Genomic DNA, 16,730 nt, shown 5'->3' with positions numbered 1-16,730 from the left:
GCATCTCAGGTTCACAATGCCATTTTACAGGCCCATTTGGGCAAATTTGCAAATCTGATGGTGTCATAAGTCACCATGTTTGCATAACATTCCACAAGTACAGGATTTTGACCCTTTGGCTTCAGGAGACAGTGCAAGTCTTGCCAGTGCTAAAAATACTGACTTGTATGACTAAGGGGTCAACTTTCACCAGAAATTAAATCTTTCCCGGCATGACCCTAAGGGATGGATGAGGTAGGCTGAAGGAGAACATTTAGGCAGTTTAAAAATAAATAAGAAAGAATGATTGGCCTATGATTAACATTTCTCAGACCGGACAGATGATCTTATGCTGAATTATAGCATTACCTTCCTCTCTATTGCAGATGTTTAAACATTTGAGCCTATTGCATATATAAAGTAAAATGAAAAATGAATTAACACAAACTTTTTTTTTTTTCTGGTAAGAATGTTGAGAAAATGAATTTCACCAGCTTTCTTTCACAGCACTATCCATAAATATTTATAAAGTGGGAAGGATAGAGAATGACATGAGCCAGTTTTCTGAAAATGATTCTTCATTAACATCCCAAGTATGTGCAGAAACTTTCAGTATTGATTTACAGTTACAAGCTGAGGGCTTTCCCTTTTACAAATGGGAGTCACTGGATTACTGTCAATTCCCAACCCTTTACTCTCTGACTGGAACAAAAACTTACAGACTAAATTTTCTCACGTGGGCTTGTATAAATGGATTGCAAAGTGCAAACAAACTCCGTAGTTGTGTTGGTGCTCTGATGTGGTCCTTTTACACACACTTACAAATAGCTCGTCAATTCGGAAAATGGGTGCAAGGCAAGGGGAGGCTGTTCCACAGTTAGCTTGGTACAATGGAGGACAGAGATTCAGGACACTAGCTGTTCCTGGGTGATGCTCCATGTGGTCTCTAATTTAAAGGTTAGTAAGTCATATTTTGGTTTAGTTTAATCCACTTCACAAAGTTAACCAGCAAAATTGAAATACATTCCTGTTTGAGAGTGTTTCCTCTAATGAGAGGAAGGTTTAAGCTAATGGATTCTGCAGCACACCAAAATGCTTTTCATGCAAATATAGTAAGTCAACACACGAACAGAGCCAACCAATGAAATAACTTTGTCAGTTTAAATTATCTATGCACTTATATTAGATGTATTTACCTGTTCATTGTCATCTTCATCACTGCTGAGTTTTAGATCATCCTCAAGCATTCTGGAAAAAAAAGAGAAACAATACAGAATTACATTTAATGAATTAACTTTATGCCCAATGGGCCAAATCTACACCTCAGCAAAGTCAAAGGAAAAACTGTCTTTCAATTCAACAACAGCAAAATTAGACCTGAGGTAAGTAAACCGATGAATAGTCTATGTATATATGCATGTATTAGTGCTTGGTGATTCTAGGGAGGAACAAATTACTTTCAGACTTTTCCATCATGAAGTTTGGCAGTCAGCTGCTCTTTCATGTCCTCTCTTATTTCCACATTGTCTCACAGGGATTAGTCTATATACACCTACCTGTGTTTCTAAATCAGAAGAGAAATTCAGCTCTGAAACGGATAAAAACTGAGAAAAAGTCATCCATGTTTCATTCTCAGTCTGGGGCACCACCAATTTCCTTTCTGGTACCAATCCCCACCCTATCGAAATAAGAATGCAAAGTGGATAATAGCAAAAAGAGAAGGTGCTTGTTTGAGGTTTGATGAGACCTCACAGTTGTTAGTGTCCAAAGGCAGAGCAAATATTTTCCAAGCTGGGAACCTGCCAGTTAATACCCCCATATTTATTTATTTGTTTATTAATACAGGGAAATCTCACAGGCCTGAGCCTTGCCCTTGGTTAAAGGGGAAGGAAGCTCCTAAAAGATGTGGTTGTCCCTATGCCTCCTTCCCTTTCTTTGGTAAAAGGAAGAGTTGAATTTCAAATTACTGTATTAACACTCATATGACTTCTTTTAATCCAAGACATAGATACAAGAAAATATATGGGGTAAGAAACCGTGTTATTTGCTGCTACAGAGACAGAAAAGGTCTCTTACTTAGGGATCTGTCTACCTAGAGGGATGAGCAGTCACCAAGTAAACTCCTGTATAGCTTCCCATATATCCATGCTTTTATCTGAGCTGATAATCACCTGGGCACACTTCTACCTCACACCCATCTTTTCACCTTGACAAATTGTCTTGTCACAGGATGACGTACGAATGAATCAGTACATCTCTCTGTGACCTGCTGCGGCAGCCACTAAAATTGCAGATCTTCCTTTCTGCCAGCCCAAACTCCTTTACCCACGGCAGGAGGCTTGCAAATTGCAATTATTGTTTCCTTTCTGCCTTGATGGAGACTGAAGTCTATGATTTTTTATTGTTAGCCTTTAAATAACTAGCAATCAATGGATGTTCTGTTAGGAAGGGTTTTTTTTTTTTTTTTTGTTTGAAGACTACCAGTAAATCATGGAAGCCTCCTGACATATGGAATTTTAAGAGGGGACAATAATCCCAATGTGGAAATTTTTGAACATTTGAAGTCCTGATGTTGCCCTTAAAAAATGAAGGAGACCTTTAAACAGGTTTGTGAGTCATCTGTCTTTCAGTGACCTCTTGTTGGGCAACCCTGTGGCTACAAAGTATCTGGACACATAACTACCAGACATTAGCATCCTGATAAATGGCTGATGCCTCCCTGTAATATGTGAACCCATAAAAGTACAACTGCAGCATGGATTAAAAAAAAAATAAAAAATCTTCTAAAAGTTAGTATTTGTGGAGGGTTGACCTTGTCTGGATGCCAGGTGCCCACTAAAGCTGCTCTATCTCTCTTCATCTGGACTGGAGAGAGAAAATGTAACAGAAGGCTTGTGGGTGGAAAAAAGGACAGGGAGAGATCACTCAGCGGTTACTGTCATGGGCAAAACAGACTCAGTTTGGGGAAATCAATTACAAGTATTGCCAATGAAATCAGAGTAGAACAATGAGAAATAAAACCAAATGATAAAACACCTTCTCCCCCACCCTTCTCTTCCTCTTGGGCTGGACTTCACTAACAATTCTCTCTGCCTCCCTCCTCACAGTGGTGCAAGCGGATGGAGAACGGGGGTTATGGTCAGTTCATTGCACATTGTCTCTGCAGGTTCCTCCTCAGGGGAAGGACTCCTGCCATGCTTCCCTTTTTCCAGCGTGGGGTCTCTCCCACAGGAGCCAGCCCTTCATGAACTTCTTCAACTTGAATCCTTCCCACAGGTTGCAGTTCTTTAGGAAACGTTCCAGAGTGGGTCCTTCTGTGGGTACATCCTCCAGGCACAGGCTGCTCCAGTGTGAGTCCCCCACAGAGTCACAAGTCCTGGCAACAAACCTGCTCCAGTGTGGACTTCTCTCTCTACAGGGACACAGGTCCTACCAGCACAGTCTTCCCATGGGGTCACAGCCTCCTTTGGGCATCTCCCTGCTCTGGTGTGGGCTCCTCCCTGGGCTGCAGCTGATCCCTGCTCCCCATGGACCCCCAGGTGCTGCAGGGGCACACCTGCCTCTCCAAGGGCAGCACCAGGGGCTGCAAGGGAACCTCTGCTCTGGCATCTGGAGCACCTCCTGCCCCTCCTCCTGCACTGACCTGAGTGTCTGCATGGCTGTTTCTCTCACATACTCCAGCTCCTCTCTTCCAGCTGCTGTTGCACAGCAGTTTTTTCCCTTTCTAAAATCTGTTATGCCAGAGGCACTGCCACTGTCACTGCTGGGCTCAGCCTTGACCGGTGGCAGGTCCATCCTGGAGGCTGGCATTGGCTCTGTTTGAAATGGGGAAAGCTTCCAGCAGCTTCTCACAGAAGCCACCCCTGCAGCCTCCCTGGTACCAAAACCTTGCCATTCAAACCCAATATTCAATTTTTCAGGGATTATTAATCTTTAGAGGCCTGGACTTTGGCGATGAACAGAAACCTCTAATGCTGTTTATCTAGCAGACATGTTCATTTGTTTCCCCAGAGCCATTACTTGCTGTGCCATTCTCAATGTATCGCTGTGCCTTGATCTATCCACAGTCCCTGATTGTTATCTGCAAGTCTCATTACACCAGAAGGACAATACCCCCAGGAAACCGAGACCATTTTCATACAGGACTATATCATTCTGACTCTTAACTCTGATTCAATCCTACACTCCTATTTTTAAACCTACATTTCACTTTAATGTGTAAATTATCCACTGCTTTAAAGAATCACTGCTAGATAATGCATTCTATTGTTATTTTTTAATGCAGATTTAAGTGGATGGATATAATGCAAAGATCTTTTCATGATTTCATGAATGAAACCCAAAGGGTGGTGTGTTCTCTTTCTTTCAGCTATTGGGTGATTTGGGTTTTTTTGTGGGTTTTTTTTTGGGGGGGGGGTTGTGGTTTGATTTTTTTTGGTGGGGTTTTCTTGTGGTTTTTTTTGTTATTTGTATAAATAAACCAAAAAGGACAAAAGAAATTCCATATTGGATAAATGGAAAGACCAAAGAAGAAAACATAAAAAAGATAAATGGATACACTTATTAAACTAACCCTACAGCCATCTGAAATGGCTGATTAATAACTGTCCTCACACAGCCTATACTGCAGATGCTTTCTAACAAGTACAGTAAGGACATGTTTATTGAATATTGAAAAATATAAAATTGATATAAAACATGATTAGTAGGAAGGACAACTGTTAGAGTTGGTTTCAGAGAAACTAAATTTGCAGGATTTATAAGTTCCCTTCAAGAGACTAATAGATGTTTAGAAAACCAGAGAGAGGAAAAAAAATTGGATTTTGGCATTTCTTTAGAAGTTCCAAGCTTATCACTTGGAGTATATAATTCTTCTTTTACCATTCTGCTAAATGAAGATGTCATTCCATTCAGTTTCAAAACTCAAAGCTTAAACAACTAAACCAACCAGCTTCTAAAATGTATCACACTCTTCTGGCAGATGGAATAATTAAAGAGAAATTGATTATGATATCAACCAAAAATACATGGTAGCCAAAGAAGTGAGGAATAAATTAAATATACACAGTACATGCAAATGTAGAATGCTGAGCATTTCAAATACCTGCTCCCGGAGAATATTGGTTAGAAAATGTAATATTCTACAGAACACAGAAGACTAGATGGTGTTCCACAATTTTAAAATGTGTTTAATATTCTGAAGACAAGGATCACAGTAGCTTGTACTGTTTAATGTTTCTATTAACTCTAATTTATAAGCAAGTACCATCTCATTGCACTCAAAGCCCAATAAGGACTTTTAAAAGATTGCCAGCAACCTTAATTCAAGGTGATTATCTCACTGTCATACCTAGAAAGGTTTTTTAGCTTCAAAGCCCTGAGACAGAAGAGCTCTGTATCTACAGCTCTCCAAAACACTGTCTGGATGGTCTGAATGTGAAATTAGGCTCTCTTGAGTGAGAGGTCCCTCTAAGTACCCATATGATCTATTCTGCTCTATACAGTTGTTCACCTCAGAAGCACCCAGACTGGAGATTACAGAGTTTATTTGTTATTAAGATCAGGACAGCTATTAATAAAGGCCAATTTGGAGGCTATGTTAAAATTACAATGAATACTGCCAATGAGGGCAAATCAGAAAGCTGCCTCCAGGGGTGTTATGAATTCATTTTATTTCCTATTCTTCTCTGACCCAGCTGACATTATTATTGAATATACATGTACTTGTTTGTCTTTTCATCCATAGCTAATGCAAAACACCACTTTAGGGAAAGAATAGGATTAAGTAGGTTTTTCTATTTTATTATTAGAGCAATGCCATTTCCTGTAACAGTTGAAGTTGTATCAGCACATTTATTATAGTCTACAATTTTCAGGGGTTTATAATTTGGAATGTGAAATATTGCAAAGCAGAAATGTTGGGACAAAGCAACACATTTATCTGTGGTGTAAGTAGGGGCAATCTCATTGACTGACTACAATACTCACTTCCTCCAGGGATGAATTTGCTCCCAAAATAGACTGTTCCTACATTACAAATTTATCTAGGCAAATGGCTGAACAAGAGCTTTATTAGGATGGGTTCTGTGAAAGTCACACTAGAAACAGTAAGAACATGAACACTGAAATGGGACTTTAAGCCCATCCTGACTTTCGAGTTCAGTGAATGGTTTGTACACATCAGACCTGTTGATCTGGGATCCTGTCAACAAGGAGGTGAGGATTTGATTACTACACTCCCTGAAAAATCAGATAATGCTGAAAAAGCACTACCACATTTCAGTTACTTTTACAGAAGACTCTAAACTTCTCAGAGGATTTTCACTGCATCCTTTTTTTTTTTTTTTTGTTTGTTTGTTTGTTTGTTGTTTTTTGGTTTTCGTTTTGTTTAATTTATAATGTATTTAAATGCTTTTAAAAAAATGAATAAGGTCCTGATTTAATTGCTGGTAGACTTCTGCTCTGGTTGTGGAGTGCTGGAGTGCTGTGTTTATAGTAACATATTTGGTGATACAGCCTCCTTATGGAGGAGGTATTTAAAAGGCATGGATTGGATAAAGTTCTGCATGTCTAATTTGCTCTGGGATCAGTTCACCACTGCACTGGGACTCACTCCAATGTGAAAAAAGCCTTGTGGGAATGAAAAGGATGGAGGAAAGGGAAGTGGGTGTTGCAAGCAGACAGCAAGGGAATACTGGGAAATTCCCTAATCCTGAGCTGCTCAGAAAACAACTCACTCATGTCAAACCACATCTGTACAAAATGCATATTCCATCTGAGTCACACCACAGCAAACACAAGTGTTGCTTCTGCAGGAAGGAGGATAGGCAGTGGTATTAACCAGACATACAGACATGACATTCTTTTCTTGCCAGGTAAAATGGGAACACATTTCTAAAATTTCTGTGCTACTAGTTATTCCATTTGATATTAAAGAGAGAGCTTAGACTGTTACGTGAGTTCCAAACTTGTGAAACTTAAGACTTAATCCAGAACAGGCAGGAATCTAATAAGTGTCTTTGGGATGAAAAAAGTAGTACACTGCAGCCTGAGTTATGAAGCCCTTGCCACTCCTGTTTGCAGCAATATTCCTGCAGAGGGAACATGGTCCATGCAAATAGTCACTAGCACTGAGATGCAACCTTTTCTACCCCTGAACTTGCATGGAAATAAGGCCATAAGTTCAACACAACTCTGCTGGTTTACCCCATGGACTTCATATCCAACTTGTTTTTCATTTTCCTAGTGCACTTCTGTGTAGTATATAAGGCTTCTCCAAGAGTGGTAACTCAAAAGGTATCATGCAAATGACAAACTGTATAATGGAATTGAGATGTATTTCAAGAATGTGTTGCACACACTGGAGCACAATTTTATCATTTATCAAGGGGGAAAAATGTGTGTGAAAACATCTAACAGTAGATTTCCCCAGAGAAGCTCATAATACAGTGAACAAAAAACTGAGGAAATGAAAATAAATGGTAGAGTAATTCCAAAGGAAAAAAGAAGATATTTTGTTTTAAAACATCCCATCACTAAATCTTGAAACCTTATATTCATTCTTTTGCTGAAATGTGCAAGTCATCCTTATATGATTTCCTCTGAGATACTCTAAGAGTTATGGTAAAAGAAAATCTCAGAAGATTAAATGGAATTTACAAGCACCATTTACCTTAATAGTCAGGACCATTTGTCCAGCAATTTTATACATACTTAAATATAATTTATTAATTTTCCCTTTCCTCATCTGCCCTTTTCTTTCATTACATTTTTGTCAATGATGAAGCCAGTCTCGCAAACTGTTACTCACAGAAGTAACTTCTGCTCATTAAAGCAATTTCAGTGGCCTGAATAGAGCTAATTTGCTTAAGGTATAGGTTAACTCCTCAGTCTATGCCCTGAAATCATCTCCCCTTAGAAAGGGCTGAATTCAAGATTTGTGTCTTCATTGCAAAACAACCTGTGAGCAATAGAGGTGCCTATTCTCTTCCCTGCCATGGGAAAGGCACTCATTATCCTGCTGATGTGGTCAGCCTTTTCCTGGCCAGTGATGAAGAATGATGGCTTGCTAGGACACACTCCATCGTGTGTTGTCACATGCAGCCTGCCTTAGTGTCCTTGGCACCATATCAGTAATTAGCGTAATTACAGCTGGTGAGAGAGAAGTAACCCCTGTGGTTTTCTATTAGGTACCTCACAATTAGAGAGTGCACTTCATTACTCATCTCTCTGTATCATCTCTTAATTTCAAAAGGATTAAGCAAAATGAATTATTTCAGTAGAAGAAATTATTTATCCAGCCATCCATTAATGTCTATGTATAAAAAGTTCTTCAAGGCAACTAAGATATTAAGTTTCTACCTAAGTACATTATTACTACTGCTCTGTTGACAAGCATTTTGTGTTTCATTAAAGCTGAGACAAGAACTCTGGGAGGAGAGAGAAACCTGCTGCCAAATTTTATGGGAATCTGTATGTTTATTGGTATATCCAATAATGTTACCTCTCTATTGAGCTTCAATTCTGCTTGCAAACAATGCTTCCAACAGAATGGGATCAGAACTGGGTCAAAATATTTTAACATGTAGTAGGAAGATGCAGAAAAATCACAGAAAGCAGTATCCTTTTATTTCAAGGTGGTGAGTTGATATTTCTGCTTTAACAATGCTCATACCACTGGGTTTGTCTTCTACCTTAGAAAAATATGATCTCTTTTACCTTGTGTCTCCCTCACTGTCCAGTGACTCTTCAGTACAACATACATCTCTGGCAAGTTCAGAATATGATGTATCATTGAAACAAAAAGAGGTGGAAAGAAGAGAGGAAAGAAAGATAAGAACAAAAAAAGTACGGGTCCAGGAGAAACACAGGGAGTGACTAATAGTTTCTAAAATTGCCAGTATAAAATGTGCATTCTTAGCGTTTGTGAAGAATAAAAACAAGTACCCACCTTTTTTAATGTGTTCAATTCTGACAGTGTGCACAAAACTTTTACTATTTTCCCTTTGATAAACTGCAATGGCTGATATAATTTTGGGTTCTGCTATTTATTAAGAGCAATATATAGACCAAGAGCCATTTTTGTGATACATACTCATTTCCAATACATTCCACATGAAAAACACCTGCTTACTCCAACCACATTTGATTAAAACTGTCTCCTAGCCAGAGTATCACTATTTTCTCTGGTAAACAAGCCTCCAGTTGGCATATTTACACACAAAGGCTAAAGGAACTTAGCACACAGTTAAACCATGACTGATAATTCTACCACAACTTGGAAAGGTGACTTTAAAAACTCATACCAGAAAATATATTAAAGAGATTTGTTCAACAAGGAATGAAATAACATAGGACTGGCTCATCTGTCCAATGTTCTACAGTGCATATGAGCCTGTAAGTGGGTCTGGCTTCATTTCTGTGTAAATGAACAACTTAAAAAACTGTAAAGGAGTTCTTTACTTGTTCAAAAGGAAGACTCGAGATATTGAATAAAGACTAGAAGAAGGTAGAACTAGAAAAGACTAAAGACTAGAAGACTGGTAGAATGAGGTCTTCCAGCTGAAGATACTGAAAAGGCAACACAGTGCAGTTGTGACATGGCTTCATGTTATGGAGAATGGGAGCTTTAGCTTCTGAAACAGTCTTTGTGTGTCTAGAGGAAAGCAAAATTTGCCACATCATATTTTTAAAGAACGCTGTAAGCTTAGTGCCTGACTTACAGATTTTCAGGGGTGTGCAAAAGCAGAATTCCAAGCAGGAATCCAAGTCCTCTGTACTGGCCTGCTGACAGTGCATGATGAATAAAGAGCAGGGGTCAGCCGCAGGGAACATAAGCAAGTACCAGGGGCTTGTGTGTACATGGGAGAACCGACCAGGACTTTTGGGGCTGCAAAGGCCCTACACCTCTACAAAAAATACTGCTGGACCATGCCTAGTACACAGGGTAGTTCAGGGATGATCATCAACAAAAAAGTCTACAGAAAGCAAAGATAAGGTGATCTTGGTGAAGGTGAGCTTCATTTTCACCGCCCTAATTTGTGACTTTTGTACCTGCAAAATCCTGTCTCAAGAATCCACAGCCATCCCACAGATCTGATACAGACTTTGCAAAGACTAATCAATCTTCAGTATGACTGTTCACTTCTATCCCTAAATGAACATTCTGTTGATCAGTCTAAAAATATATAAACAGATGAATCCAAGCAGTACTAAAACTAACATAAATATAACGTAAAAACCAAGCAAGACTAAAACTAATATAAATAGATAGGATAAATGAAAAAAATACTTAAATAATTTCTGAATCTGGATGATTTATAAGTCACTGCATATGCATGAGAGAAATCAAGTACCAAGCACAGTGCTGAAAACACTGACTCATGCAAATAATCCTTGCTCCTGCATGCACTATTTTTCAGGCTCAGATCCAAACACAATGCCTGACACTGTTTGCTCTGATAATCACTCTAAGATAAACAGATATGAATAACTGCAAATACTTCCAAGCATTTCCTTTCACTTACAATGTAAAAAGAAAAATTAGAGGATAAAATGAAAATGTATGTTTCCACTTCCAGATTTCATACATCATTAATTCTGTAAAAATATATCCATCTTCATGCTGATAGTTCTTTTTGCTTGGCAAGCTTGAAGAATGCAATATGCTAGATAACCTGATTGAAAATTTGATCCTATTGTTTAACAAAATGAGTATTGTTTCATAAGGGGCTCCACCATGTCTGTGCACGTTTTCCCCTAAGTAACAGTGTAAAACTTGTATTTCCCCAGACAGCTGAACATTTACACTGGTGTACTTGGCTACAGATCTTATCTTGCTCTGGCTATGATACAGGAGAATTTTCCTCAGTGTTTTGAATTATGGCACTAAAATAATTTAACAGTGCCTTCTGTGCATGATACGCGAGTTTTCTGATAGTTAGCTCTTACGGAAAGTTTGCTTACCCTACAAATCGTGCCACATGGTTTAAACCGTTCTTCATCCTGAAAACTGAGGATATTGTTTTCAGCATCACTGCAAATTTTGTGACTTTGGAGAAGCCAGCATTTCCCCACAACCACACACACCTGTGTACACATATCCTCCAATCTTTATAGTCCCTAGGAAGCCCAGGTTATTTCTGAGTTCTCGGCTATTTTGTGCTTGCAGAGCCCTCTACAGTGTAGGAAGAAAGAAGCTGTGAAGAACTAAGGAAGGAACATTAATGCTTGGTTTAAATGGCTACATCAGGGATACACACAGACACTATTTATGTCCAATTACAGAACCACAGAATGGCTGGAATGGGAAAGTACCTCTGGAGATCATCTAGTTCAACCCCCCTGCTTCAGCAGGGTCAGCCAGAGCAGGTTGCAGAGGATCACATCCAAACAGGTTTTGAAAATCTCCAGTGAGGGAGACTCCTCAACCTCTCTGAGCAGTCTGTTCCAGTGTTCAATCACACTCACATTAAAAAAGCTTTTCCTCCTATTCAGATGGAACTTCCTCTGTTTCAGTTTGTGCCAACTGTCCTCTGTCCTCTCTGCTTTAATATCTATCTCCCAAATTCATCTTGAGAATTTGGCCTTCCTTTACCACGAAGCCTTTGAGTAGCATAATGTTGATTCTCTGAGAGGCAGGTTAATATTATTTTCATATCAAATTACTTATGAGATGAAATATATGTTACCATTGAAAAACCCCTCAAAATATGGTCCTCAGTGCTAAAAACATTCTAAAAAAGAAAATACCAGACTACCATTTTTTTGCCTTTCTTTTTGACCATTTATATCATGTCTGATACTTGGTTTCTTTGTCCATGACTTAAGTACATCAATGTTTTTATCAGACAAATAAACAAGAAAATTAGTACATGAAATTGATAAATGGATACTCAGTGTTTTCTTCAAAGGGCAAAATTTAGGGATGATGCAGACTAAACAATTTAATTGATAAAGTCTAATGACATCATGACTTTAAAAATACAAATAATATAATAATAATATACCAAAATTGTCAGACTGGATTTGGTCTGTGGTACATCTAGTTCTACATCTTGACAGAGGAGGTTGTTCAATGGAACAATTTGTTTGTACTGAACTATTTTTCCTAATACAGCTGGAATGAAAAACTGGTTCATTATGCTCATGAAGCACATATGTCTCCCCATATTCTTCATTACAAACTTCTTTTCAGAGTTTCTTTGAACCCTGGCTCCACTGCTGGCAGGAACTGGAGTCCTAACTGTAGGCTGTGTAAGAATCAATTTGTTTTTCCTGGCCTTTTTATCCTAACATTTAAATTGTGAGAAAATAAATGGGAATTTCATAGCTTCTAAGTGAGTCTAGGTACTTGCCTCCCATCAAATTTAAAAACTTGATTTTCTATCAGAATAGGAAGACTGTTCTTTTGTACTTTCTCATCTTACTCTCCACAGCTACCACAGCAAGTCCAAATTTTAGTGACAATTATCTTCTGAGGAACAAGTATGTACATTCACCTTATGCCCAACTTAGCAAGCTGGAAAGCCCTCCCCACGTTTGCTGAATTTTGATTTCAGTTGAAAAAGGATGAGTCCCACAAAGAGGAAATTGCACAATACACTTTGCACTTGGTGCACAAGCTGCTGATCTACAGACTAATCCAGCTGATGCATATGGTTAGGCAGTTGGGTAACTATCAGGGCACAACACCACCTTTCATCTCCTCAGGCAATGCAAAAGTTATATCTCAAATCCAATTTAAATTGGTGCTCCCTTAAGCTCAAAGATAATTTCTCTCTAATCCTCTTCTGGTTGTCTATAGGGTAACCTTCAAATTCTCAGAAATGACACTGTAAAAAAATGATCAAGTAATAATTTTTTTAGCACAAAACCTAGCTATTTTTCCTGGTGGCACTATGTTCCAACTGTTATCAGATTCAAGAATTTCTCAGCTGCTTTGAACTCTGCATTTATTTTACTTTTCCAGATTTTTGCCAATGAAAATACCTCAGCACTGCTTGAACAGAAAATAATCTTGTCAGTTGTACTGTGCCATATCTGAGATGACGAAGGTCATGCTAACTACAAGTCTGTTCCAATTGCTATGGGGTTGGGTGAGGTGGGCTTTTTATTTTATTTTCGGTTTTCCCCTAGCTCCTACCACAAAGTAATAGGGATTTTCCCCTTTCATTCATCTTGCCTTTTGTTGTTTTTAATCGACCACCCATCAGTGCCGAATTGCCTTGTAACTGTCTGCTGAGCTTTCATTTGACAGAGATAGCTGCTATTGTTAGCAGGAGCCCTCACTTCAGCCCATTTAACTTTCCTCAGTTTGACAGCTTCACAATAGCCACCTTCCATCTAAAGAAAACTGTGATTTAGTAGAAAGAGAATGTGGGACAACAGCCTGATCTGTCACTCAGTCTCCAGTGAGTTCTCTTGGCACAAAGTTCCCCCACAAAGCAGGAGGATGAAATATTACATTAAAATAAGACGGTCTTGAGACATGTTCAGTTACATATTCTGGCAAAATCTAAACAGCACTCACACTTAAAAATACAGCCCTTTCCTGTCAGTAATACCCCATGCTGTGCAGCAAAATAAATATTTTGACTAATTCTAAATTTACATTTTTTTACTTATATTCCAGAGTAATACTTGACTTTTTTCCCCTCTTTTATTCACCTAGTAATTTTTCTCAGAATGATCTACAAGAATTCCTAGTGGAAACAATATGCCGTAAGTAAATTAAAGCTTTCATTGGGCCAGTTGTTGGTCTTACTCCCTGTAAGTCTAGGTGAAAAGATGTTGATGAATTAAGAGCCTGGATGTCCTCCCTTACTGACGATTAAAAAAGCTTTTTTAATAAATAAATATAGATGCCTTAACACAGCCTCTGAATACTTCCCAGCTGAGCTCCATGCTCAGCTTTCCTTTCATATGTGTTGTGGAAATACATTTTTAGCTGATTTTTAACTGTTGTGCATTTATGCCTAATGCCCTTTTGCATTTAAGCTTAAATCTGGTTTTATCATTTGGCATAAATGGCAAGCTGTAGACATCCCACTATTAGATTTCCAGGCACCATTTTTTTCCTAGCCAGTTAAGTAACATTATCTTCTTGTCCAAATTCTTGGTTCCCAGTTTGATGAATTCTCTCTCGCTAAAAAATGTGTCTAGAAAATTGAATTTGATTACCATAAAGCATACTTTATTTCAGTCTATCTATATGCCTTTCTTTAACTCTCATTTAACTTCATCAGAAGAGGCATGAGAAGACAGAGTTGGTAGAGCTGCTGTAAAAGGAACCCACTAAACTGACTTCTCCATTCACCTGAGAATCATTTCCTGGTATTTAAAATAAATAAGTTACTTTGATAGTGGTGCCTAATCACTGAGCAACACATGAATTTTTGTTTTGCAGCAGCTGTTCAAAACTGTGTGAAGAAATTACTACAATTATAGGGAAAGGCATGTGCCGAAATGGAGACAGAAAATAAGATAACAGATAAACTCCAGTAAAAAAACAGATAAAGACAGTTACTAGAGAGGCATCTATTGCCCAGAGTTCACTTCTGAGAGAGTACCCATGAGGCTACAACTAGGAAGAACACCAGACTGCTCCACTGTTTCTAATTAGAGAGGACATCCTTCATTTTATAGCTCCTGTGGTCTAATTTGTAGAGAGCCATATCCCCTAAAGCTTTCTGTAAACCAAATTAAAACTCATTCCATCAAGGAGTTTTAGCAATATATGGTCTCTGATCACAATACATACTCATGGTCATGGAGCTGCTGCAGGCAGTCAGCTGGGGGTGCTGTTTTTTTTGTTTTTGTTGGCTTTTTTGTTGTTGTTGTTGGTTTTTGTTTTTGTTTTCTTTAAGGAAACAGCAGATTTCTTCTAGGAAATAACATTTTAAAGACCAGAAAATCTGGTTCTGTTTAAACAGTCATTCATGAGAAGGAACAGTACACACAGTGTCTCTACTTATTTTCCTGGTATTCTCTGACTTTTAATTAAACCATTTTTCTCCCTCCTTTTTTTTATTCAAGACACCTCAAAGCTTCAGCTCAACAAACACTGCTACCAATTTTTTTCCTCTAGATTAGAAAAAGTTAGCTTAGGGCTTTTTGGAAGCCTTAAGACTCCATCAGTGCTTTTGAAGTTTGCAGTCCCTTTTCAACCCAGAAAACATCCATATAATGTGCAGCAGTAATACAAACACCCTACTGGTCTTTAACCCAGCTCTGGACAAGCAGAGGAAATTCTGCCTCTCATTCAGCCCTTGGCCTCTATGCCACCACAATCAAGAGTGCCAGTTAGCATTACAGCTCCTGGATTTGGATACGTCCATTAGACTGCAAAGGAAAACTTCATTTCACACAGATATTGAATAGCTCTGAGGGTGTGATGACTTTTGTTCCCTACAAATCTGCCTTGAATTTGAACTGGCAACCTGAAGGTGAAAGGATCCATCATCCCAATGTTAGGGCAGCCCCTGACAGCCAGAGTACCCTTTACACAAAGAATTTGGTGTCACTTTGTGGTTGAATACACACCCCGTTCCCTGCAAACATGGCCCTCTCCCATCCTGGAGGGATCTGATACAAACACACAACTCTGTGTATCTGGCATAGCTGCTTGGCTCAATCAACACCACAAACACCAAGTTAGATCATTGTTTCCTCCCACACGCAAAGAGACTTAGATAAATTTCTTCAAGCAAGATTTCAAGAAAATATTTATCACAGCTAGTGTAATTACCTGGGAAAACCCACAAAAGCTGAGGGATTTAATGAATAAGTGGAAAACTACAGCATAATATCAAACAAAATGTCTACAGTCAAAAGATTCCAGTTGGTAAAGGTCACATACTCCCTGCCTTGAGGAACAGCAGAGCATGCTTTGAATGCAGGCAGGTGAGAGCTTTACCTATATTATGTATGGAGATTTTGACAAATATACCAACCTATTTTGACAACAGGTGGCCAATATGGCAAAGTGGTTTACTGTGGTTCACAGTAGCAGTTTGATACTAAAAACTGATCAGTAAGAAATTTGATAGGCTGGTCCAAAATGCTGAGAGTTATTAACCTTGAGTAGCTACTGCAGATGGAATGCCCTGGGCAGGCAGCACTGCCAGGGAGATCCCCAGATCCCCAGGAGGACACTGCAGAGCACTCCACTCTGCCTGCTACACACAGCTCCTTTCTCCCCACTCTCTGTACTTGTCTTGTCCATTAAGCCTTTATCCACTCATTTCAAACAAAACAAATATATTCACTACTGTGTAAAGGCTCATCTACATTTCCTGTGAGATATTTTCATCAGCAGTACTCTATTAAAGTTATTTCAAAGTAAACTAGAGAGAGAGAGAGAGCAGAGACTGTGTAGCACTATATCATGTGTCTTCTCAAACCAGTTAAATCTCAGCAAGAAGTAAAAAAAAAAAAAAGATATCTATTTAAAATGAGATTAAGCTCAAGCTGCTAAAGCATAATAAATTGCTCTATTTTAACTGACTGAACTGTGCACACTTAGAATACAAGAGCATATTTCAGTTGGTTTTATGCAATTGTTCAGTCTACTTTTCTACCATTTCACCTATCACTGGATGAGAGAACTTGTCAGGCAAAATTGTAGTTAATGATGTTTAATGGTGGCTAAGCTCAATAGACTTGTTTATTTATTTTCTTCTTGTTTGTTGCTTTACTCTCACTGAAATAATGAAAATATTACATGAAAAACTTCTATACTATTTGCAGGA

The 16,730-nt window shown here is 38.6% G+C and overlaps 1 protein-coding gene across 1 annotated transcript in view; it reads right to left on the bottom strand.

The window, feature by feature from the left end:
- Positions 1-16,730, bottom strand: part of AFF2 (ALF transcription elongation factor 2) — a 338,660-nt gene that overhangs the window by 92,931 nt on the left and 228,999 nt on the right. Inside the window, exon 8 of the mRNA XM_058848030.1 lies at positions 1,176-1,227. Within this exon, the coding sequence (XP_058704013.1) occupies positions 1,176-1,227 (52 nt within the window). The remainder of the gene's footprint in view (positions 1-1,175; positions 1,228-16,730) is intronic.

The sequence above is a fragment of the Poecile atricapillus genome, chromosome 12 (genome assembly GCF_030490865.1).
Source record: "Poecile atricapillus isolate bPoeAtr1 chromosome 12, bPoeAtr1.hap1, whole genome shotgun sequence".
Lineage (NCBI taxonomy): Eukaryota > Metazoa > Chordata > Aves > Passeriformes > Paridae > Poecile > Poecile atricapillus.
This window is presented reverse-complemented; position numbering and strand designations above follow the sequence as displayed.